The 25,250-nt window shown below is 36.8% G+C and overlaps 6 protein-coding genes and 1 long non-coding RNA gene across 8 annotated transcripts; 2 read left to right on the top strand and 5 right to left on the bottom strand.

Moving 5' to 3' along the window:
* Positions 1-109: 109 nt before the first annotated feature.
* LOC106443198 (rop guanine nucleotide exchange factor 10-like) lies at positions 110-3,183 on the bottom strand. Its single transcript, XM_022712140.2, has 7 exons — positions 2,626-3,183; positions 2,165-2,281; positions 1,905-2,059; positions 1,754-1,828; positions 1,230-1,502; positions 837-1,148; positions 110-668 (listed from the first exon to the last, which is right to left on the bottom strand). Exons 1-7 carry the CDS (start codon positions 2,822-2,824, stop codon positions 273-275), a joined length of 1,527 nt encoding a protein of 508 aa, XP_022567861.1. The 5' UTR covers positions 2,825-3,183; the 3' UTR covers positions 110-272.
* A 162-nt stretch (positions 3,184-3,345) lies between these two features.
* Positions 3,346-4,376, top strand: LOC106443199. The gene is made up of 3 exons (XR_001287971.3): positions 3,346-3,435; positions 3,729-3,782; positions 3,933-4,376. It is a non-coding gene; the product is annotated as an uncharacterized LOC106443199 (long non-coding RNA).
* A 1,966-nt stretch (positions 4,377-6,342) lies between these two features.
* LOC106443197 (mechanosensitive ion channel protein 9-like) lies at positions 6,343-10,023 on the bottom strand. Its single transcript, XM_013884780.3, has 6 exons — positions 9,940-10,023; positions 8,012-9,446; positions 7,805-7,925; positions 7,096-7,389; positions 6,814-7,016; positions 6,343-6,738 (listed from the first exon to the last, which is right to left on the bottom strand). Exons 2-6 carry the CDS (start codon positions 9,361-9,363, stop codon positions 6,498-6,500), a joined length of 2,211 nt encoding a protein of 736 aa, XP_013740234.1. The 5' UTR covers positions 9,364-9,446; positions 9,940-10,023; the 3' UTR covers positions 6,343-6,497.
* A 746-nt stretch (positions 10,024-10,769) lies between these two features.
* On the bottom strand, positions 10,770-14,250 carry LOC106434330 (mechanosensitive ion channel protein 9-like). 2 transcript variants are annotated; one of them, XM_013875173.3, is made up of 6 exons: positions 14,132-14,250; positions 12,146-13,574; positions 11,935-12,055; positions 11,527-11,820; positions 11,236-11,438; positions 10,770-11,157 (listed from the first exon to the last, which is right to left on the bottom strand). In XM_013875173.3, the coding sequence occupies exons 2-6, from the start codon at positions 13,534-13,536 to the stop codon at positions 10,917-10,919; spliced, it is 2,250 nt and encodes a 749-aa protein (XP_013730627.2). In that variant the 5' UTR covers positions 13,537-13,574; positions 14,132-14,250; the 3' UTR covers positions 10,770-10,916. The 2 variants fall into 2 exon arrangements, with proteins under 2 accessions (XP_013730627.2, XP_013730633.2); XM_013875179.3 differs by lacking the exon at positions 14,132-14,250 and adding an exon at positions 13,666-14,048.
* A 5,628-nt stretch (positions 14,251-19,878) lies between these two features.
* On the top strand, positions 19,879-21,525 carry LOC106434313 (elongation factor 1-beta 2). Its single transcript, XM_013875154.3, has 6 exons — positions 19,879-20,054; positions 20,133-20,249; positions 20,340-20,394; positions 20,742-20,871; positions 20,978-21,091; positions 21,211-21,525. The coding sequence occupies exons 1-6, from the start codon at positions 19,969-19,971 to the stop codon at positions 21,372-21,374; spliced, it is 666 nt and encodes a 221-aa protein (XP_013730608.1). The 5' UTR covers positions 19,879-19,968; the 3' UTR covers positions 21,375-21,525.
* Positions 21,517-22,941, bottom strand: LOC106434323. The gene is made up of 3 exons (XM_013875164.3): positions 22,817-22,941; positions 22,349-22,579; positions 21,517-21,912 (listed from the first exon to the last, which is right to left on the bottom strand). The coding sequence occupies exons 1-3, from the start codon at positions 22,832-22,834 to the stop codon at positions 21,862-21,864; spliced, it is 300 nt and encodes a 99-aa protein (XP_013730618.1). The 5' UTR covers positions 22,835-22,941; the 3' UTR covers positions 21,517-21,861.
* Positions 22,942-23,555: 614 nt separating this feature from the next.
* On the bottom strand, positions 23,556-25,247 carry BNAA03G07590D. Its single transcript, XM_013875143.2, has 4 exons — positions 24,978-25,247; positions 24,614-24,744; positions 24,346-24,450; positions 23,556-24,265 (listed from the first exon to the last, which is right to left on the bottom strand). The coding sequence occupies exons 1-4, from the start codon at positions 25,050-25,052 to the stop codon at positions 23,806-23,808; spliced, it is 771 nt and encodes a 256-aa protein (XP_013730597.1). The 5' UTR covers positions 25,053-25,247; the 3' UTR covers positions 23,556-23,805.
* Between the last annotated feature and the right edge of the window lie 3 nt (positions 25,248-25,250).

The following is a 25,250-nucleotide window of genomic DNA, read 5'->3' as shown; positions in this document are numbered from 1 at the left end:
GAGTATTTGTCTTCATTGAATTTCATTTCTAGTTTTTTTTTTCGAGTTTGATTTGTTTTTGTTCACAACAATGTCTAAATCCTAGACTATTACATGTAGTTTTCATGTATTTTTAATTTTTATATATGTATCAATGTATGCAATTTTTTTTTGAACATTATCAATGTATGCATATTCTCACACACTTTAACTCCCCTACTCTCCTCCTCTCTCTCTCTCACTCTTTGTTTTTTATTCTTCAATGCTCTATTGTACTATACCTGCTTTCACTATCAGTGTCTCTCACTCGGGCTTCTCAAGTTCTCTAACTTTGCAAGATATGAGAGTTTCATTGGTTGAACTCTAATTGGAGACTTCATAATCTCCTTCTCCTGCTCAGCTTCATGGAATAGCTCTATATCACTCGTCGAACTTTGCTCCGTATCTGATGAAAATCTCCATCCTATCAAGTCCGTAAGTTTCGTTGACTTTGGCGTTACTGCTAAAGCCACCTTTTCGGTTTTCTCATATTCTGGTTCTGCGTCGCTTTCAAATTTTCTCTCTGTCTCCATCAGCTGTATGTGAACTAGCACATCAGCTTCAAGAACATCCTCTATTCTTGACATTATCTTCGCAGCCAGGCTTTCTAATACCCTTGAATAGCTCTCCAAAATAGCATGTCCCACATCCTGTAAAACGCATATATATAACAAACTCTTATTTAGTTTCAGTTGTTTCGTCTGTTTATCTCTATACTCAGCGGTCACTCGACTCGAACAAGAGACTCTTAACACAATATTGACTAGAGTTCTTTTCAGTTAAGCTAACGACCTTTGTTTTTTGTTTTTTTCAGTTACCTTGTTGTTTTTAATCTTGGAGATTTCAAGTGAGGATTGTAGAATCTTAGGGAACTTTTGTTTGAGCATAGCCAAAATGGTCTCAACTCGGACCTCGAAAAGCTCCCTCTTCTCTAAGCTAACAAAGGATCCCCACTGCTCTTTATGGTTCATCTTTCTCTTCCAGATCACCATGGAAGCTTCAATCCTGTTCTTTAGATCCAGAACTTTGTGTTTCGTTGACAAATCACAGGAAGAAAGAAAGTAGCCAGGATCAAAGTATTCATCTGTTATACTCTTGTAAAGCAAATCCCCCAGGCTTGTCTTCCCCTTCTACAACACACAACAATTATATATTGGCTGATTTAGCTTATTAAAATAATTATGAACATTCAGAAAATTTCAAGCAATAACCTTTGGAAGAGAGTCAATGTAGTTGTCAGGAATGTGCATTTCAGACAATACTAGAGCATTGATGGCTGTGGCGGCTTTAAGGACTTGTGCCACAGATTCTTTCTGACTACGGAGAAATTTACGTGATTCCTCAGACAAACCATCCGGTGGGACCTTAACAACTGGTAACAACCAGTTCTCATCCTTCCTCCAGTTTCCATTGTTCTCTGTATTCTCAACATCTTTTTGGACATACCAAAAGTCTTTATGATCCTTGAACTTGTCCAAAGTCTCCTGCCAAATGACTAGTTGTATTAATAGAATGTCACTACATGCAAAATAAGAGTTTTTTTTTTGACGTCAGCAAAATAAGAGTTATAACAAAGAGACGCAACTTATTTATATATGGTTGTAGCTCAGATAAATATGTAGTTGATTTAATATAGTATTTAGATCTTTAAATAAAACAAAATTTATTTGTATCCTTGTTTTAAATAAAAATCACCAGATCACCATTTATTTTTATGCATGTAGTTAAAACTCACGAGAAGAACCGAGTCAAGCTTGCGCAAGGCTGGAATGTTCATCAGCAGATCATCTCTTTTTTTTGTCACCATGATCTACAATAGGTAAAAGGGTCACGAGGAGTTATTGGTTAATAATGTGCATAATTAATGACTAATAATCTGCATTCACCTCAGTGAAATCCCCAGTTTTGGCCACTTGTTTAGAAGGAACGAACTGGACAATGTGATCAACCACAGATAGTAACCAATTCATTTCTTTCCTCCAAATTTTTTTTCTCTTCAGATCCATAGGCTGCAATTTCATGTGCTCTCCAAACATCGAATCTGCCAATACAAACGCCACGCATAGTTTGTGAATTATTTACAAATTAAAATAGTTATAGACAATATAGTTTTAGCTGTGGTGTAACTTTAAGGTCAAATATTAACCAGCGAGGTTGGTGATGGCATTTGACAGAGCTAATGCAGAGGTCACGCCTTTCTCACCACCTGACATGTCCTCTCCAAGCAGTAGTTTTGCGAATCTTTCCCTCATCATTTCCATGTCTGAAACAGTGAAACGTATATGAACACATATATGGTGCAAGGAATCTAACATGAAATAATTTAACCTACTATTGACTTTAGATGTAACACATCTGATCAAATTATTAATAGAAATTTTTAACATATATATAAACAGAAATTATGCGCTAAACACTTATTTAGCAAATGAAATATATGAATTTATGAACACATATATCTAACATGAAATAATTTTAACCTACTATTGACTTTAAATGTAACACATCTGATCAAATATTAATAGAAAATTTTAACATATATATAAACAGAAATTATGCGCTAAATAGTTATTTAGCAAATGAGATGTATGAATATGTGATGAATACCTGATGTCCTAGCTTGTTTGCCTCTACGAGATGATGATGCAGGATTCATCCCACGTATGGTCAGTTCCTGCTCAGGGATTTGCTTGGAGTCCCTGCGAGAAGGGAAGGATGAATGTCCTTTGTTCCGACCATCAAACATCTTTTTAAAACTGAAAGATCTTGGCCAGCTTAGTTTAGACCATCCGCAACGGGGGTCCATAACTGTCTCTTAGCATTAATCCTTAGGATAGTTTTAATATAATAATAGTTATTATGTTAATTTAGGTAAGGATTGGTCCGTCCGGAAGGAGTTTAAGGATCTGATCCTTGTGTACGTGGCAACGTTTGAGTGGGACGGGTTCTGTTTGTGCTGGGCTGGGTTGAAAAAAATTAGGTCATTCTCGACCGAGACAGAAAAAAAAAAGAAGCTCTCGACGATTAGGCGGAAAACTGGTACTACCAAACTTGTCGGATCCAGTCGGATCTCCGCCCGATCCAAGACGTTCTCGCCGAATTCAACTCCAAGTTCACCCGCTCTCGTTACTTCCCCGTCTGCTCCTCTCTTTCCATCCTCTTACAGGCACGTGCTCTCGTCCCCCTCCCGTTACCGAGCTCTGTTCTCGATTTCGTGACAGTAGCGAGCTCTGGTGGGCGGATGCAAAGGATTTGATTTTGAATCTAGGGTTTTACTGAGTGTTCGAATTTATAGGCTGCTTGTAATAACGATGTCTATTGCGTTTTGTAGGCTGCTTGTAATGGCAAGCGGAGAAGTATGAGAGAGCTTTCCTTCTCCACCTGTTTCAGTGGAATAGCTACAACAACGCTAAAGAGGTATATGATGTAGCGGTTTCTTGTAGCCTTTTTTTTCCCATGTAAACTCAAAATGTGGGGCTCTTGTTTTTGTTAAGCATGTTATGTACTCGATGAATTCGTGTTTTATAATTGTCCTGTGAACAAACAATGTCCATGCTATTTTAATGTTTTATTGAGAATCTCTCTAAACACTGATTAATTAGAACAATTGATTTCTTAAAGCTGTTATGAAATCACTTTTCTCATACTCTCGTATTTTCTTAATTGTCCCGACCTGTGGATTCTAATTAAGTATTCGTGCTCTCTTGCAGATTCTCAAACTGTCAGCTGCTGATTATATCAAAACGTTTGATCCTTTAACTAATGTAAGAGCGGATGACGCATAGAGACATCTTATATATTCTAATTACATCTCTAATCCATCTTATCTTCCTCGCAACTGTTCCTGTATCATGCCTAACACTACTTGGAGAAACTTTTCTGGTTAGTGATTTAGTATGTTGATGTTCTGTCAGGAATTTCCCGAGCTAGGAGAGCTGCAACGAGAGTATGGCAATAAAGCTGATGGACCATCTAGTCACGTGTTTGCCGACTATGCTCTCAAAAAGCTATTGCATGATCCTGATGTTCCTCGTGGGTGCGATCCTAACTCTCCAGAGTACGAAACCGATGAGTTAGGGGGTTCCGGTTCTTGTTAACCGCTATATAGATTTAACTATGATCATTTTCTCGCAAGCTTCCAGTTTTCCGTGTTTTATTATCAATTGCCAGTTTTTAGTTCTTATCTTCCTCTCTACCAAACTTGTTTCCTCTCTAGCTAGTTATCTCTTTCGGTTTGTTTCGTCTCTATCAGAACTTGTTTCCTTTTCTTTCCTTTTGGTACTACTGTAAAATCTTGTTGCTACAACTCGAAGTTGCCACAAGTGTAATCTTGTTTCTTATCTTATATGCTTCTCTTATGTTGTTTTCGGCTAAGGCTAGTATGTTAAACTTGAATTTGGCTTGAATTTGGCTGTAAACATTTTTAAACTTGTATCAAACGTAGATATTGTTAAACTTCTATCACACTTATAGAAACCATATTAAATGAAACTTATAGTTTTAAAACTTATACAATTAATAAAATTTCAATTTTAATTAAAAAAAAAATATTCCTAAGGACTCCATCTTCGGAATCACCATTGGACGAACAATTTTGATTCGAATCCTTAACTATTCAAACAACAACCAAAAAGAAAAAAAAATTATTAAAAAAATGCTAAGGATTCATGGGTTGGTCTCACCATTGCACATGCTCTTACGTCCTAATGTCCGCACCATTCCCAATTACACCTCTCAGTTGCTCTCCCCACACACTTTTTTTTATTTTCTCAAATTGTATATACCCAAAAAAGAAGCAAATGCAATTCACAAATGGAGGAGAAGAAAGCCAAAGAGACATACATATCAAGAACTAGTATTTTCGTTTTCCCTTGTCTTTGTTCTTTCACCACCGAATGAAACAAACAAAACAATAATCAAAGAATTGCAAAAAAATAGTTTATGTTATCCATGTTTTTTAGTTGGTGCAAATGAATGAAATAGAGAAATGTTGATGTACTTTTTCTTGGGCTGGAGAGACAACGTGCGGTGCATGTTGTTAAAAAGGAATTGGAACGGCGGTTAAGATGCTATTTTATCTTTAAACTATCCATATATAATTTACCTCACGCTGTTCCAGTTTAGTAGCTTAAGTATTTGTACTTTCACAAAAAAAAAAAAAAATTGTAGAGAGGCATAAAACATGCATGTTGCTTAACATGCCTTATGTAAACGCTGTCCAGACAACTAGGCAATTATAAGAAAGATTTGGAACATATGGGACAACCATAAAAAATCATAGTGAGATGTAGAAACGAGCAGCAACTTTTAAAGTTAAATTTAATTAATGTTTTTCAACAACATTTGTATATAGAGATCCATATAAACGGTTGTTTTCTTATATCGTTTTTTCTTTTGCAATTTTATGTTTTAGGTTTTCATAACGGTAAAAACATATTTATATTCACTTTCATTTTTATGTATTATTTTAGGCTAGGCCTGGATCTATAAAACCATCCGAACGGATATTGAATTAGAAGAAATTGGATATCCAAACCCGATCGGATAATACCTGATATCCGATTGGTAAAACATACTACCCCAGATCACTATAGGCTATATATCATGATCAGTCATGTTCATAATTGACTTGCTAATTTCAAATTTATCTTCCGAAGAGGGATGAACTTAGTTGAGTTGGGGGCATGTAAGACGCCGACCATTTATCTTTTCTTTTCTTTTCTGAACTGCCGCGCGCCGACCATTTATCAAATCTAAACATTTCTCTGTATACCCTATTAATTAATAAAAGGATTTGGTTTTTAACATGCGATATGGTTTAATCGTTTACTCACATCGTGTATTTTATCATTTTGAAAAGTCGTTTGTGATCATTTTCACCAAACAAAAAATATTTGATAATTTCTAGTTTCCTTAAGAACATGCCAGAATTAAACATGCAAATAAATATATGGTCTAATCTCCCAAGACGAAGAGAAATCTAGTCATCGTCATACTTGAAGACCACTTAAGGCCTTCTTAGTCCTATTGCGGGCCTCCAATATCCAAGAACTACATGCAGTAGGATCTAGACACGTTTTTAGTTGGGGCAAACTGCTAAAAATAACAAAAACAACTTTGAATTGGGAGCACTTTTTATGCTTATTCATCAAACTACAAACAATTTCATCAAATTAATCTAACTTATTCAAGAAAAAATTAAAAACAGTAGGGGTCACGTGACCCGTTCCGTTTACATACGTCCGCCCCTGACTACATGCTACTTGATGGTACTGACTGCATACAGTATAACGTCTAGAAACAATAAAATTTTACATTTTACAGTTACTCAAATATGTTTTAATAGGAGTTTAGAATTTAAAGACATACATAATCGGAAATTAATTCGCATTTTATTATAACACGAAGCAAATCATGTTGTAATAACAAGTACTAGCTAGTGGAAATTATCAATGCAAAAGGAAAGAAGGAACAAATGATCATTTTTGACCGGTGAGATGAACTTGTTGAGGAAGAAGTGTGTAATCGATCTCTAGCTCCTCGAGGATTCGCTTGAGGGTGATGACCATCTCGGTTCTCCTGAGATTCTTCTCCGCGAAGTTCTGGAAGTTGATGGTGTGTTGGAAGAGCACGTTCAAATTCAGCTTGTTCACATTCTCAATCGCCTTCACCATCAACAATGGTTCTGGATACCAATTGTGTGGGTTCTGCACCAAGTATCTGACCAAAACACACACACCAGTATCTCGTCAATAAAGAGTAAGTGATTAAGATGGTTTTTGTTTTGATACTTACTCTGCTACTTTTTCCTTGAGAGAGGCTATTTTTGCAGCCGGGGTTGAGAATGCGATGGAGAACTCTACTGAATCTCCCATATCCGGACTTCTGTAGAAGTTGCTTATTGGTTTTGATATCAAAGTCGCATTTGGATAGAAAATTTTCTCATTGTCAATCTTGAGGAACACGGTCGTTAAGAGATGTATTTCTTCAACCAGCAACTTCAAAAACAAAGATAGTTATTAGTGTTTTAAAATGAGTAGTAATATAATGAGCAAACAAATGTAAAGAGTTGTTTACTATAATGCCGTCGATAACACAACGATCACCGACGTCATAAGGGTGCATCACGAAGACAAACACAAATGATTCGAAGATATTCTTGCAAGTGCTTCCGATCATGAAAGCAAGTCCCACGAATTGCGTGGAGAAGACCAACAGAAACTTGGTTGTTGCTATATCAAGAAGTACCAACCAAACGATGAAGGTGATGACGGACATGACTCCAGTTATAAGTTTGTCCACTTGTCGAACTGCTGTTTTCGTGTCGTTCAGTGAATGTCCTAATGCTTTCCGACTTGTGTAAACGTTAATCTGTCAAAAAAATTGGCAACGCATGATTACACCACACTAAAGGCTTGTTATAACTTCTCCATATAAGCATAGACACAAAAACTAAGGTTCTTACTTTTACTGGGTTAAAGTTTTTGTTACTTACATGACCGTTTATTCTTATACCAAAATATATTAATTTAAATCTTTATAAATTAATCAAATCTAGATATGGTCATTTTCACAGAAAAAATGTTAGATCCTTAAATACATTTACAAAAAAATTAATTTTCAAACTAATTTCTAAAAAGATTAGTTTTGCCACCCATTATGTAAAAGCTATAGTGGCCATGGAAAATTTTATAAATGAAAAAATGTTTGAAGATTACCACCCATTCTGTAAAAGCATTGCGTGGCCATGGAAAATTTTATAAATGAAAAAATGTTTGAAGATTACCACCCATTCTGTAAAAGCATTGCGTGTGATTTTTCCAGTCTCGCCACCATCTATTAATGGGAGTACAAGGTCCACCTCTTCCTTGATCATGAATCTTAGCAAGTCATCTTCCTCTATGTAACTGAAAATTAAAAAGCAAATTCAAGTTTGAATTATTAAGATGAGGACTACAAGAAAGAAGAGTATTTTGAGTTCATGATGACTTGCTGAGAATTTGGCCGAGCAACATTGTTGAAGATATCATAAGCAGCAGCCACAGCCTCCATCTCATTAGTTATCTCTTTATCAGTTTTCTCTTTCCGATGAGTGACTTCATCTAAAGTGTTAGATATGGTCGAGAGACCTGACGCTCCCACGGCTTCCATCAACACTCTCATCGTCCATGCAGAGACCTTCTCTTGTTTCATCTTGTGAACTTTTCCCATATCGAGCACTTTCTTCTCTTTCACCGTTCCATTAGTGCTCGTGAAACTAAGATGCCCCGTGCTTGGCTCGCGCCCAACTTTCTCTGCCTCTTCTATAAGAGGAGGTCCAGAGAGAGTTTGGAGAATGTATTGGTGGAAGACAGATTCTTGAATCCTCTCAAAGAAGTTTCTGACGTTGAACTTCGAAGCAAGAACTTTCAAGGCAAATGTCTTCACCAAGAAAATGATTGACCCGACCAAGAGAGAGACAATAGTCCAAGTTATTTTGTCGAGAAACTTCTTGGTCTTACGAGAGCGTGTATCGTCATCGTCGAATAGAAATACCCATGCAACCAGAACCAAGCTGAACCAAATGAAGACTTGAACGTTCTTTTTCAAACCATGCACAAAGTACAAAACCTTTTTACGTAGGAGATAGTTCCTTTCTATGATGAACACCACTATATGCATGAACCAGTTTGTAACGAACATACCGCTAAGCGTCACCATCACGAGCACGCACCATTTCCAGACTTCTAGTCCCCAAATGCAATGCTCCTTCACCGTATCAATGGTTAAACTCACAACCAAAAGGCACAGAATGGCAAGAAAGATTAACAACTCAAGCAGAGCCAAAGGATTCATTACACTACGTTTCCCTTGGTGTAGCTTAACCTTTTTGTAGATTTCTTCATTTTCATCAGCTTCATCTTCAGAAACTTTACTCAGAGCTGAGCTAATGCTCCTATTCGATCGGTTACTTTGAGAAGCCCTGTTGAAAGAAGCTCTTGAAAATGAAGCTGCACCAAAATGTTCCTTTGGGGTTGTTCCACCATTCTCCTCTACTATAGTCTTATCGTAACGATAAGACTGTTGTTGCCCAAACCTTGAGTTGGACTTGGAGTAAACTGATCTCCTCCGAGTTAGACCTTTATTGTTAGGACTTGGAGTCTTAGGCGGCTTGTGAACGCTACCAGAGAGCTTGTAGATTTCAGGGGCGGGAATGCTTAATGGCTCCAGTTTTGTAGTCACTGTGTTTGGCTTTGGTGAAGCCGCTACGTTGGAAGAAGGAGATGCTGCTGGGTCTTTAGATACTTCTTTCTCTGGAACATTGATAACAATGTCACCTCCGTTGGTGATTTTCCTCTCTGCCATCTCTACCTCCAACCAATAATTTTGCAATGAGATTTGACGTGAATGACTCTCACAAGAGCCCAAAAGTCATAAAGGACCAGTTCCTAAGAACACAAGAGTAGAAAAATGTACTAATGATTAGATCTATCACAAATCCTACAAGGCTAGAACAGAGATCTTCAAGAAAGACCATTTATTCCAAGTAAATGAGTATTTAGCTAGTAAAAACAATACACATGAACACTTTAAATAAACCACCATTCCCAAAACAAATATGCATATTCACAGAAAAGAAAAACCAAGAGTGCCCTCATATGAGCTTATTAATAGCAGTTATACAAAAGTTATCAACATCTGGTACCAACTCAGCCCTTGAGCCAGAAGAGCAAAAGAATACATATGCAGTCGCTACAAGAGATGACTACAAAGAACAAAAAAAATCACCCAAAACTGTCTGGAAATAAGAAGCTACGATGACAAAACAGAGCAGGTAAGAAACTCTGTATCCTTTTGTAGAAAAAAAAAGAAGACAAACTTAGAGAAACATTGAAGGAACTTAAAAGACAAAAAGGCAAAAGACTGAGAAGAAGATCTTACAAGGACACAGAGAGCCGAAGCAAGGAGTGATCTTGAGACTTCAGTCACTGTCTGGCAAAGTACACTCCAGTTTAATTGCATTTTATAAACCAAACGAGTTCTAGATTCATACAGAACAAAACAAATGGGCGGCAAGAAAACAAAGAGAATCACGTGCGTTTTAACTTTTGAAAGGCGATTCCCATAATAATATAGTTTATGCATCGTTCGGTCACAAGTTGATGACTCGAACGTAAAATTATTGAACTATAGTCTTATTATTTTTAATCTATTGACACCTTTTTCTTATGTCCAACGAATTGGTATATATTTTCTTCTTTTACGTAATTTTTAAAATCATGTTCTTATATAAAAAAGCTGTTGTCCTATCTCCACGTACGTGCTTGATGACAAGCATTGAAGCATATACAGATCATTCTCATTTAATTAAACGATGAGATCTAGATAAGGAAAACAAAAAAGAAGAGAACATGCATAGATCGAGAAGTTTTGGATTCTTTCAGTCAAAGTTTTATCCTCACATAACCGGGCGTTATCATGATTACTTTGGTTGGATTTTCTTTTCTAGATTGCTTGGTCGTTCAGTTTCTTGTTTCTCAAGTTATTTCGGTTGACAAAACTATATTGCTTACAAAGGAAAACCCATGTATCATCACTAAGTCCTTTTACCAGATCTAGTAATCCAATTAGGTCGATTAATTTTTAATGGTCTTAAACCGGCTAAAACTACTCGTATGATCTGCATATAGTATGGTATAGTGGTCTGTGTTAGTAACATGGTTGTGTCAGATCGCTCAGATTTAAATAGTACCACAAAGTAAACAAAAAGGAACCCATACCGAAAAGTAACGTTGGTACTCAAAGAAAATGGAAACCACATTAAGTTTTATGAGTTGAAAATTAAACTGAAGCAAATGAAGCTAACTAGTACTACTTTAGTAAATGCAATAAGAAGAGAAGGAAGAGTGGTCTTTCACTCATTTGTGACCGGTGAGGTGAACTTCTTGAGAAAGAAGGGTGTAATCGATCTCAAGCTCCTCAAGTATTCGCTTAAGAGCGATGATCAGCCCGGTTCTTCTGAGATTCTTCTCTCCGAAGTTTTGGAAGTTCATGGTGTGTGTTACTAGCAGATTCAAATTCAGCTTGTTCACATTCTCAATCGCCTTCACCATCAACAATGGTTCTGGATACCAGTTTTGTGGGTTCTGCACCAAGAACCTGACCAAAACACACACCAAGTTCTCGTCAATACATAGTAAGTGAGTGAGCTGAGTTAATGTTTTGCTTAATACTTACTCTGCTACTTTTTCCTTGAGAGTGGCAATTTTCGCGGCAGGCGTTGAGAATGCAATGGAGAATTCTATTGAATCTCCCATGTCTGGACTTCTGTACATATTGCTTATTGGTTTCGAGATTAAAATCGCATTTGGATAGAACACTTTCTCGTTGTCAAGCTTGAGGAACACAGTAGTTAAAAGATCTATTTCTTCAACCAGCAACTTCAAAAAGCAAAAAGAAAACCCAATGAAATATATGTTTTAGTTTAGTAGTAATAGTGAGCCAAAAAAAACTTTGAAAGTTATTTACCAGTACACCGTCGACAACGCAACGATCACCTACGTCATAAGGGTGCATCACGAAGACAAACACAAAGGACTCAAAGATATTCTTGCAAGTGCTTCCGATCATGAAAGCAAGACCCACGAATTGTGAGGAGAAGACCACCAAGAACTTGGTTGTTGCTATATCTAGAAGCACCAACCAAATGATGAAAGTGATGACGGATAAGACTCCGGTTATAAGTTTGTCCACTTGTCTAACCGCGGTTTTTGTGTCGTTCAGTGAATGTCCTAATGCTTTCCGACTTGTGTAAACGTTAATCTGTGAAAGATAACAACACATGCTTACACACTACCTTAAACTTTTTAACAAATATGCATGCATGAACAAAAAAACAAATGTTTATATTTATATAAGCATTTTGAGGAACGTTACCACCCAATCTGTAAAAGCGTTGCGTGTGATTTTTCCGGTCTCACCACCTTCTATTAATGGTAGTACAAGGTCTACCTCTTCCTTAATCATGAACCTCAATAAGTCATCTTCCTCTATATAACTGAAGAGAATGCAATATCAAGTTTAGTTTGGATGATTAATATGAAAACTAGAAAAAATTAAAGGAGAGTAGTTGTGTAGTGAAACTCACTTGTGGTCTGGCTGAGCAACATTATTGAAAATATCATAAGCAGCAGCCACAGCCTCCATCTCGTTAGTTATCTCTTTATCAGCTTTCTCTTTCTGATTGCTACACTCATCCAAAGTGTTGGATATGGTCGAGAGACCTGAAGCTCCAACCGCTTCAATCAAAACTCGCATTGTCCAAGCAGAGACCTTCTCTTGTTTCATCTTGTGAACCTTTCCCATATCAAGCACTTTTTTCCCTTTCACCGTTCCATTCTTGGTGCTCGTGAAACTAAGATGGCCCGTACTCGGCACGCGCCCAACGCTCTCCGCCTCTTCTATAAGCGGAGGTCCGGAGAGTGTCTGGAGAACGTACTGGTGGAAGACAGACTCTTGAATCCTCTCGAAGAAGTTTCTGACGTTGAACTTTGAAGCAAGGATTTTCAAGGCAAATGTCTTCACCAAGAAAATGATTGACCCGACCAGAAGGGAGACGATAGTCCATGTTATGAAGTCGAGAAACTTGGTGGCCTTACGAGAGCGTTTCTCGTCATGGTCGAAGAGAAAGACCCAAGCAACAAGAACCAAGCTGAACCAAATGAAGACTTGAACATTCTTCTTCAAACCATGCACAAAATACAACACTTTCTTACGTAGGAGATAGTTCTTCTCTATGATGAACACCGCTAAATGCATGAACCAGTTCGTCACCAACATGCCGCTAAAAGTCACCATCACAAGAACACACCATTTCCAAACTTCCAATCCCCAAATGGAATGCTCCTTCACCTTATCAATTGTTAAACTCACGACCAAAGTACAAAGAATGACTAAAAAAAGTAGAAACTCAAGGAGAGCCAGAGGTTTCATTCCACCACGCTTCACTCGGTGCAGCTTAACCTTTTCGTAGATTTCCTCATTTTCATCGGTTTCCTCCTCAGCAACTTTACTCAGGGCAGCATTTGAGCGAACACTCCTATTCGAATTGTTATTAGGGGAAGCTCTATTAAAAGAGTTCCTTGAAAACGAGGCAGCTCCAAAATGTTCCCTAAGGGTTCCACCATTTTCCTCAACAATAGTACTTTTATCGTACCGATAGGACTGTTGTTGCCCAAACCTTGAGTTGGGCTTGGAGTAAACTGACCTCGCAAGAGATTTCCTCCGAGTTAGACCTTCAGTTGGAACTTTAGGCGGCTTATGAGTGCTGCCAGAGAACTTATAGCTTTCAGGAGGTGGGATGATTAAGGGATCTGGTTTCACGGTCCCCGCATCTGACTCAGCTACCTTGGAAGGAGCTGCTGATTGGTCTCTTGACCCTTCTGAAACATTGATAACGACTTCTCCTTCGTTGCTAGTTCTCCTCTCTGACATCCCTATGTCACCTTCAACCGATACGTTTGCAATGCGGTTTGACATCAATGGCTCTGTGAAGAGCCCTGAAGCTTGACCAAATCCTAAGAATACAAAAATGTACCAATGATTAGATCAATCACGAACTCGTACACAAGTACATACACTGGTAGCGACTTTTGACAGAACTTTCACCTTTTTAATGACCAAACTTAGGATTGTGTCTAGCTTTTTAAAAGGAAAAAAAAAATCTAAAAGTTAAACCTTGAATCCTAAACCAAACCCTACAAGGCTAGAACAGAGTTTTGCATGAATGACCACTTGTTCCAAGTAAATGAGTATTTAACTACTCAAAACAATACACATTAACTCTTTAAAAGACGCCATTTATCCCTACAAAAACGTAAGAAAAAACAAAACGTCCCCAAAAGCAAATATACATACTTTCAATGAAAAAGAAAACGGAACTTGCATTGTTTAATTTGGATATGAGCTTCTTCTGATTTAAGATATGAGCTTACAATATAATATCAGGTTTAATTTAATAATGTTTACCAAGACCAAGCTCTTGAGCTAGTAAAGAAAAAGAATGTTAAAACGGAGCAGGTAAGTAACTTTAAATGAACATTCAAGAAAAATGGAAAAGAGAAGAAGATCGTACAAGGACAAAGAGAGCCGAAGCAAGGAATGATTTTGAAACTTTAGTCCCTGTCTTGCTCTTGCAAATTATGAACTCCAATTTAACCGCATTGTAGATATCAAATGAACTACATATAAATACAAAAAAGAAACAATAAAATATAGAGAATCACGTGGGTTTTCAGAGGCGATTCTACCCATGACAAGTTGATATCTCGAAACGTAAAAAATTATATATATTGTCTCATTTTTCGATCCAAAATAGTCTTATTTTAATTTATTGACATATTTTTCTCATGTGATCCAGCGACTGGGTTTATTATATTTTTGTTGTTCTTTAATTTCTTTAAAGTAGTGCAGAGAATCAAAGATCATGATCTTTCTTGTAAATGATTTTGCCATATGCATAATACAAACTTAATCAAAAGGAATATTAGAAATAAACTCCATTTAATCAACTGCATGTGCTTTACGTAAAAAACAAGAACATGATGGAGAAGAGCCACACTGTTTGGTGCATAATAAAAAGAAAAGGTGGTGAAGCGGGAGTCTACAGGAACTTTTTGATATGGCCAAGGAATTTGCAACAATCTTTTAACAAATAGAATCTTTTTGTAACAGATAGATGGATTGATTGCCTACTCTTATATGATACCCTAGCGATGTTGATGCTCTAATTGCCTACTGAAAGTTAGCAACAATGGGCCAATGGCTATGGAGTTGGCAATTTATTTAGTCACCACTTGGCCACTACTTTCTAGTATTGCTTTTCGTTAGCTCATTTCGATTTTAGCCATAAACTTTCACTTTAACTTAGTTATTAGTCAACTATGGTCAAACACAAGCACACGGGCGACAGCAAGAATATATTCAGATTAGGATGCTTCTGATTATAACCCTAGTTTATTAGCGTTCTTGGTTCTCAACCTTATTTTCACATATACGATACATCGACAACGCCGATTTGGGAATCTCGATGAAAAATTCAAGCCAGCTAAACTTTATAATAAAAATTTGAATATAAGCTGCTTTTTTTTTATCTTCGGACAAAAAAAGGATAAAAATAAAAACTGCCTCCATCTCCATACTATCCTTGTAAATTTGGGACCGTAAACCATTTCGTAAAAATTTCAATAATTTGGAGTCTAAATTTTTTTCCCCCACAAATTTAGAGATTTATTTGCATATAAATGTTGAAGCGAATATTTTATGGGGTTTTTGCCAAAACTAACCCACAACTTGATTTTAATTCCAAACCTATACCCAAACTTGAATCAAATGCAAAACTAACCTAAAAGCCTAGTGAAATTACAGCTCAGCCCCTTGTGACCAAACAAAAAAACAGAAGCCATTTTTACGAATATAGCCCCAGTAAATCGTCTGAGTCGTCTGAGATGTTGGAAGTCGTCTGGACGACTGAAGTGTAAGTCGTCTGGACGACTGAAGTGTAAGTCGTCTGGTACCAGTTTATTTTAAAAATAATTTATAAATCTTGTAAAAAAATATTTTGATGCGTAAAAAATAAAAATCAAGTAATTATAAACAGTTTTAACTGATATAAATTAAGATATGATAAAATTGATTTGTTTTGAAGATATATGAGTGGAAGTAGTGAATCATGAAATACTTTGGTTTAGGAGTTTGGCAAACATATGTTGTAGTATTGTATGTATTGTTAGGGATAGATTTTGGAAAACTAAAATGTTTTTTTCAAAAATTAGTTTTCACCTATATGTGTTTATTTCTGTGTATAGTAAACACTTTTCAAGTTTGATTTGGTTTTATGAAGTATTTAATTAGATAATTAAGTTTAGGGGTTATGTTTAGGGTGTGGACGACTTATATTTCAGTCGTCTGTTAAATAATTTACCCGGACGACGTATATTTCAGTCGTCCAGACGACTTACTTGTAAGTCATCTGGAAAGTCTTCTATTTTAGTTTTCCCGCTAAAAATATTTAATTTCCCGCTAAAAATATTAAACTCTTCTGGACGACTTACATGTAAGTCGTCTGTTTTAATTTCTTCACCAGACGACTGAAATGTAAGTCGTCCAGGAAGTCGTCTGAGTCAAAAATATTTAATCTAATTGGATTTTTTGTCTCCCTATATAAAGAAAAATTTACACATTCTCTCTCCTCCTCTCAAATGGCTGCAACAAAAATGTAATGTTCATCATTCTAAAACTCTCCAACCTCTCTCTAATCTCTTTGACTTGAAAACACCAAACTTTATATGAATTTTTCAGTTTTGTCTCATGTATTTCTTACTAATCTATCTCTTTTGCAGGTTTTTAATCAAATGATACTCATCTTCCACTAATTTAGAGGTAGATCTATTAATTTTAGATATGTATTTTTGTGTGTTCTATAAATGTAGATTTATCTAATCTTCCACTCATTTTCTCTATTTTTAAGTCATTTGAACGTTTTTGAATATGCAGGTTTTTCAGATCTGGATTTGATGTGCAGGTTTTTCAGATCTGGAAGACTTCTGGGACGACTTACATGTTAGTCGTCTGGAAGTCGTCTGGAAGTCATCTGGAAGTCTTCTGACAAAGTCGTCTGGACTTCCAGGAAGTCGTCTGGACTTCCAGGAAGTCGTCTGGACTTCCAGGAAGTCGTCTGGACTTCTAGGAAGTCGTCTGGATTTTTCTGAGCGTTTTGGTAAGTTCTTATGTCTGATTTTTCTTCATTTGGTAACTTCTTGTTGTATAAAGTTCTTACTTTTTTCCCAAACTAAAACTCTCCAAACCCACTCTAATCTCTTTAACTTGAAAACACCAAACTTTATATGAATTTTTCAATTTTGTCTCATGTCTTTGTTACTAATCTATTTTTTTTTGCAGGTTTTTAATTATTTGGTACTCATCTTCCACTAATTTAAAGGTAGATCTATTATTTTTAGATATGTATTTTTGTGTGTTCTGTAAAGGTAGATTTATATAATCTTCCACTCATTTTTTTCTGTTTTTAAGCCATTTGAACGTTTTTGAATATGCAGGTTTTTCAGATCTGGATTTAATATGCAGGTTTTTCATATCTGGAAAACTTCTGGGACGACTTACTTGTTAGTCGTCTGGAAGTCATCTGGAAGTCGTCTGGAAGTCGTCTGGACTTCCTAAAAGTCGTCTGGACTTCCTGTAAAGTCGTCTGGACTTCCTGTAAAGTCGTCTGGAAGTCGTCTGAACTTCCTAAAAGTCTTCTGGCAAAGTCGTCTGAACTTCCTGGAAGTCGTCTGGACTTCTTAGAAGTCGTCTGAACTTCTTAAAAGTTGTCTGGTCTTGTCTACTCAAGTGGAATCCAAGGTTGTCTTTGTAGATGAATGATCTATAATAGTTTTGTTTGTGATCTGTTTTATGAATTGCATGTATACTCTTTTAGTTGTGAATTTTTTGTAAAATCAGTAATAATGTTTTCCAAGATGTATTAAATGTGCTAACAATGTGTTTACACATTTACAAATCAATGAAATAATAGACTTCAGTAGCCTTTTTCTTATCTTTGGATCTCTCATATGCAATAATAAACTCCAATGGCCTTTTTCTCATCTTAATAAACAAGAATGTTGGTAAGAGATGGAAACAAACAATAGTAACTAGTCAAAGCATATCATATTTTTTATAAGTTTGCATTGAAAAACTTAGTCAAATTTAGTAAAACTAAGGGAGAGAACATATTTTGTAAATATGAGTTTTACATATCTTGAAGTTACTTATCACTCTTAAAAATACAAGTTATTCATAAACTAACGTAGAAGACTTAAAAACTAGTGGAGAAGACGCGGACGACTTCAATCTAAGTTGTCTAGACGACTAAACTATATGTCGTCTGGTCAACGCAGAGGTTATTTTTGCAATTGACTTTGAAATCTGTTATTTCGGACGACTGAAAGTTAAGTCGTCTACTATTGTTTGGTTAAAAAAAAACTCCAAAAAAGCTAGACGACTTACATTTCAGTCGTCAGAGGTTAGTTTTGCATTTGACTGGATTATTTCAGAAGTTTGACTTTTTGGACGACTTACGTTTCAGTCGTCTAGTGAAAATTAAAATAATAATATTTTTTTAAAAGTAGACGACTTAAAGTTAAGTCGTCATAGGTTAGTTTTGCAATTGAAAAAAAAACTTCAAGATTTAATTATATACAGACGACTTATAATTCAGTCGTCCACGAGACGACTGAAATGTAAGTCGTCCAGGATTTACGAGGTTTGACCAGAATCTCGGAAAAAAATCCTGGACGACTTACAATTAAGTCGTCTGGTGGACGACTGAATTATAAGTCGTCTGTGTATAATTAAATCTTGAAGTTTTTTTTTTCAATTGCAAAACTAACCTATGACTACTTAATTGTAAGTCGTTTACTTTAAAAAAAATATTATTATTTTAATTTTCGCCAGACGACTGAAATGTAAGTCGTCTGGGGAAGTCAAACTTCTGAAATTATCCAGTCAAATACAAAACTAACCTATGACGACTGAAATGTAAGTCGTCTAGGTTCTTTGGAATTTTTTTTGAAACCAAACAATAGTAGACGACTTAACTTTCAGTCGTCTCAGGTTACAGATTTCAAAGTCAATTGCAAAAATAACCTCTGCGTTGACCAGACGACTTCCAGGTAAGTCGTCTACAGCCAGACGACTGAAAGGTAAGTCGTCTACAGCCAGACGACTTCCCAAGTAAGTCGTCTGACGAACAGATCTGGAAAAAAACTCGATGTCATACCTTAAATTAGTGAGATAAGTTCCTTAGCATACATAAGGCTTCTCCAAGCACACAGAATCACAAACGGAAGTCACCCACCCATAATCGTTAGCTTCTATGACTCTATGAACCATAAAAATTTTAGAATCAAAATCTTGAGTTTTTTTAGCTCATTGTGGAGAGAAAGTGAGAGATATGTTGTGTTTAGGTCACAAGAATAGAAAAAGAAGAAGGGTAAATCGATTTTAGGAGCATTAAGAGCTTCAAATTGGTTGTTCATGGTGGTTGTGGTATTGATGACAATGACAATCTTGTAATTACTTGAAGATGATGAGGGTGAGAGAGTAAAAATGTCATTTTCGAAAAAAAAAATAAAAAAAAAATGGATGGCATTTTCGTAAATTATATGAACTTGTGGGGTGAATAGGGCAAAACCAATTTTCAAAAAAAAAGGAGGTTAGTTTTGTGTTTGACTTTAAGTTATAGGTCAATTTTGCAAAAATCCCATATTTTATCAGGTTATGCATCCAAAACCTATCTTTAATTCATATTTTTTGATCGAAACTAGCTAAACTAATTAATATTTCTAAGAATGTTACCCAAATAGCCTTGCACCAGGAGTACTTTTCTAATTTTGGTTAAATAAAAAGTTTTCACCACTATAAAATAAAAGATATATTACGAAAAAAATTTCAAGCTGATAAACTTTCAGGGAAATGTCCGAGTATTTGAAAAGTGTATCGTCTACACATGCTTAAATATCTGATTGTCAATTAAGATGAGCTTGAAGTCTTCAAACATCTAACCATTATTCGCGGGTATCATGTGTGACCACGCCATTTTTGTATTCGCAAATTAAGTAGAAAGCAATTTAATTATTAAATTGTTCAAATTTTTGTACGCCCGGATCTTAGACATAGCTACACAAATCACAATGAGGACACATTGATGAAGGTTAATCGGAGAAAATCTAAACCCAAATTTATTCTTCCCGGACTCTGAGCAATCTAAAGGCCCATTATAAAGCCCAAATAATAAATTCAGCTTAGCCCATACAAGTTTATTTCCTAATCAAGTCAAGTTTAGGGTTTTCTCAGTGGCTCAGTCTCTCTTTCTACTTCTCATAATCTCTTTCCCTCCCTCCTAAAGCAGCTTCAATGGCGGTTACCTTCTCAGATCTACACACAGAGCAGGGTGTCAAATCCGTGGAGGATCACCTCACCGGAAAAACATACATCTCCGGGTAAGTTTCTCACTTTCCTTCTTTCGCTACACGATTCGTTAACCTTTCCATTGCTTCGATCTCTGTTTGATTTCGCAGAGATCAATTGTCTGTGGATGATGTGAAGGTCTACGCTGCCGTTTCGGAGAAACCCAGCGATGCTTTCCCGAATGCTAGCAAGTGGTACGATTGCGTCGCTTCACACCTTGCTAAAAGGTTCGTCCTTTCGAAAACTTTGGATCGGTTTGTTAAGATTTGGATTGTTATTTGACTTTCAGTAACTTACAAGTTTCGAATTTGTTGCAGCTTCCCTGGAAAAGCTGTTGGAGTGTCAATCGGTGGCTCTGCTGCTCAACCTGAGGTGCCTTTACCTGAAAGCTTGATTCTTTATGTGCTCTGTTATTAGACAATGACACGTTCTGTGTTTCTGCTTAGTAGAAATCGTAGAACTGTGCGTCTGTTTTAACTAGTTTCACATTGATTAATTAACAGGCACCTGCTCAGTCTGAAGGGTCTATACCTGAATGCTTGATTCTTGTTCAAATCTAAGTTTCTTTGTTATGTTCTAAGTTTCTGCTTAATAGAAATCATAGACTTTGAAAAGAGTAATCATTATAGTAGTATTGAAGACTGCTCTGTCCACGAGTTGTGTTCAGTAGAAGAAACTTTGAGCGCGTGTTTTAGCTATTTTCCATGGATTGTGATCAGGCACCAGCAACTGCTGCAGCTGATGAAGATGATGATGACATGGATCTGTTTGGTGACGAGACTGAGGAGGAAAAGAAAGCTGCTGAGGAGAGGGAGGCTGCTAAGAAGGACACCAAGAAGCCCAAAGAGAGTAAGCCTCTTTATTTGTTTTACTGCAAGCATCTAACTTCTGTCTTTGTGGTAACTAATTAATTGATGAGTTCTCATTCTCATCTATTTGTTAAAAATTTGGTTAGGTGGAAAGTCATCTGTGCTCATGGAAGTTAAACCATGGGATGACGAGACTGACATGAAGAAACTGGAGGCGTGTGTTCGCTCTGTTGAGATGCCTGGTCTTCTATGGGGAGCTTGTAAGTCCACAATCCCCATTTGTCTATACTTGCAGTGAAAAAAATAGTGCAAGGGTTGTAACTATTTGCGTCAGCCAGTTTTGTAATCGAGTGTTTTATTCTGTTTAAATTGGTTGCAGCAAAACTGGTACCAGTTGGTTACGGTATCAAGAAGCTCACGATCATGCTCACAATTGTTGATGACCTCGTCTCCCCAGACAACCTCATTGAGGACTATCTCACCTGTGAACCTAACAACGAGTACATCCAGAGTGTTGACATCGTCGCATTCAACAAGATTTAAACCTCCTCTCCCTTTCCCAAAAGATGTTTTGATTTTCCCTTCCAGGTTTTGTTCTTTTGTGTTATTACTGAGATGTTTGTTTATGTTTGTAGTGGCAAGACCTCTTTCATGTTACAAGTAACTTAAACTATCAAGGCTTACTGTTCCTTTACCATTGCTGTTAAGAAACACACTCAAGTACAGTGTAAAACACTCGACCAAGTGTGTGTAGGAAGATATCTCTCACATTCACAATTACATGTAACTTCGTCTTTATACTCACTCATCTATACTTCGAACGTTCACGGCGACATTGCAAACATGGCTCGTAATTGATAATTAATATGTGGGATCTGACAGAAATTTGATTCATGTTATCTTACTCTCATATCGGACGTGAAGGCACAACCCAAATGTATACACCAACCATGAGTATCTTTACAGATGAGGCAGATAGATTACAAGAACACTGATGTCTTTACAATTGCAACTTTGTGGAACAAAGGCCCTAGTTTGGTCTGATGCAACAATTGATGTAGGTCAAGATCCTCTTCTTCTTCTGCACGGTAATTAACTTAGTAATGTTAACTACTAATTCACTATGCTAGAAATTTTGATCACAAATTTTATATCTATATTTTTTTGCTTTCCCATCATTTGAATTCTAACGATTAATATGGGATGATAAATTTAAATATGTTCTAAAATAAATTTACATTTTCAAGGAAATTCTTGTCCAACTCATAACTTGAACATCACCGGTTCAGTTATGTCTATGAGTTGAGAAAGAAGTGTAGTAAAATTCATGTATAACCCCATGCAGAAACACAAAATTAAACTAGTGACGCAAGAGAAATTTTTTGGTGATTTAATTTTTATACCACCTTGTGATGATCCATGCGCGTTTACTAAGGGGAAATGGATCATCTGACAAGGTGGATATAACAAATAATTCAAAGAAGTAGGGTAAGTAGAGAGAGAGATAGATGTGTTACCATGACAGGGTCATCATCTTGAGTTTCGCGGCGATTGTTAAGATGTTGCTGGTAGTGGTGACGACGAGCACTTGCCATGAGTTCTTGTTCGCTTCCCAAAGAATGTGAGACATCAGCTTTGTTCAGCTTCCTGTTAGCGCGAGCTTTAGTAAACACAACCGAGTAGTCTGTTGCGTCTATTCCTTTTTGGTCCCACCCTCCGAACTGTGGCACTGGAGTCCATCCAGCATTCTGCATATATAGCCATTTTATTTAAACCTCGTTAGAGAAACATGATACTATGTAGTTTGCGTAACGTTTAAAGAAAACAAAACAAACGAGATGTTGAGATTTCATCGGTTAACTTTCCCCTTTCTACAAACGCGCATTAACCGATGGAACCTCAACATCTAGATTCTCAATAATTCTAAAATCATGGTAACTAATTAATGATTTTGATGAAAGAAAGAATTAATTAGAGAGCCATGCCTCTCTTCTCTTTTCCATAAATAGATATTTGCTTGATTTAAAAGAAAGAGGATTTTAAACGTTGATGAATGCGTTCATCAGGGTGAAGACATTTCTCTTGAAAAACTATACTTTTGATTTATAGTTGAAGTGCTTGGGACTTCACAACCCCCTTAGAATCTGATTTAGGTTATTTCTAAACTTGGGGAATCTCAAGCAATGGTGTTCCGTTACATGCGGGCCCTTTTGTCATATTGTAAACTAATATCAACTTTGTATCGTTCTGTAAAAAGGCTGTTAGGCCATGCAGACGATACATAAAATAAAACTAAAAGCAACCTTTTATCGTTATTCAAACGGAATATTGTAAACCTTGAGACCCCTTTTTGGGCAAGTAACTTTAGCCATATGGACCATCTCTGTTGGTTTTGCTCTTTTGTAGCATTAAAGAGTAACCAGATAAACAAAGTGATAACATTTAAGAAGCCACATAACCTAAAACAAGCATCACCGAATGATTCCTTTCCGCTTTATTCAATACATTTCGCGTGCGTGGTTGGACCACACCACATCACACCACCCATGTGTGAATAGAAAGTGTGTTGGTTATCAATTTCAATTTGAGTTTTTAGTTATTTACACGTTCTTCAACATAACTTGCTTTTCTTTTTGGCTTCTAGATTGTTCAGATGCTTAAACTCCACCAACCATGAAGTCTGCCCCACTTTTAAATATTCACCCAAGAAAAACACACTAGACATCTCATATAATCAATTATTTTAAACAAAAGCTTCAAGGTTTAATGAACAGAGTCAAATGATATAGATGGTTGTTGAAGAATTAATTGTATGAGACAACAAAGGTCACAACTGTGTATTCATACAGTGGTGTGACTGAAGATATACCACAACATTAAAAACTAGTTGCTGTACAGAGGATGACACTAACTCATGCAAGTGGGTGGGAGCTTTTTAATAGCGCGGTTTACTTACAGGGAGGAGCATCCACACTCACTTCCTTCCCAACCTAACCAAATGAGCCTCGTGCTTTGCTGCTGAAGCTACTTCAGCTGCTTTGTTAGCAGCCTCCCGCTTCATCGCCCTCTTTGCACGTCTTCCAGTTGTATTTGTAGTCTTCACCTGCTTATCCTTAGGCTCACATGACGACGACCCAGAACTGGAACTAGAGCTAGAACCAGAACCACTGTGTTTCTTGACTGGCCTGGCTTCTTGACGCCCGGATCTGACAAAACCATTGTCACCCCATCTCCGGTTTCCAATGCGAAGACCTGACCCGTGCATATAAAACTCGTCAAGGTCATCATCTTCATCGTAGTCACAAGGAATGTCGAAATCATCATGGTGGTATCCGTAGCTGTATGACGCCTGTTCCACCATCACATCCAACGGTATAAACCATGAGGCTCTCAGGAGAAGGCACACGCTCTCCTCAAACAAAAAATCTTCAATGCTGCATAGAAACACAACAGAGAATTTAGTTAAAGGCACAGAAAATTCCTAATAGTTTACGACATGTAGACAACAAATCACCTGCCATCAAGAGTCCGGTGGACACTGAGGAAATCAAATGGATGCTTACATTGCGGGCATGTAGGACTCTCTTTGCAACTCGCCCAACGAAGTATGCATGTCACACTGAATAAAATAGAAAATCAAATAAATCATTTTAACAAAACTAAATGATAAAAGTCAGTTTCTAAACACAAACAATAAAATGTTCATACCACAACTTCTTAACTAGTAAAACATAAAACCCAATCTCAAAGAAACCAAGACAAGACTCTAGAATTGTATATACCAGTAAGTATGTTCACAGCCTTTGACCATAGCAGTCTCTTGAAGAGGAATTGCATTCAAGCATATCGCACAACAGCCGCCATGGTTTCCGAAATTGAGCTCATGGGTCTCTTCCTGGATCTTCTCTTTGCCCTAAACAAGGTTCAGATTAAGACATAAAGATGGATTTCACTAGCAAATTCACTCCACACTGATAAAATAACTAAAGCTGCAAACTTTAGCAAACCCTAAACGCCCAATTCGAAATTAAACACACATCAATGCAAGAAAAAAACAAAGGTATACATTTCAACAATGAAGCAAAGAGCTACAAAGCAAAAACAATATGATCTGGAAACGCGAAGATTAGAGTAAGAAGAAAAAACCTGATCTTGAAGAGCCAAATCCTGAATAGCTTCGACCACTTGCTGCTCATCCACGATCGCTGTAACAGAACTCATGGCAGCTGAAATAAATAGATTGGGTGGTAAAAGAAAGATCTTTTCCGTGAATCAATTGGTGAAGAAGAAGAAGAAGAAGCCTCTTATCTGAGGAAGGGAGGTAGAGAAGGTGGGGAGTGGTGGGTGGGTGGGTCAGAGATCCGAATCGAGAAACGGAGATGCGGCGAGATTGATTCCGATACCCTGCCTCAAAGAAAA

This window comes from Brassica napus, chromosome A3 (assembly GCF_020379485.1).
Source record: "Brassica napus cultivar Da-Ae chromosome A3, Da-Ae, whole genome shotgun sequence".
In the NCBI taxonomy this organism is placed as follows: domain Eukaryota; kingdom Viridiplantae; phylum Streptophyta; class Magnoliopsida; order Brassicales; family Brassicaceae; genus Brassica; species Brassica napus.
This window is presented reverse-complemented; position numbering and strand designations above follow the sequence as displayed.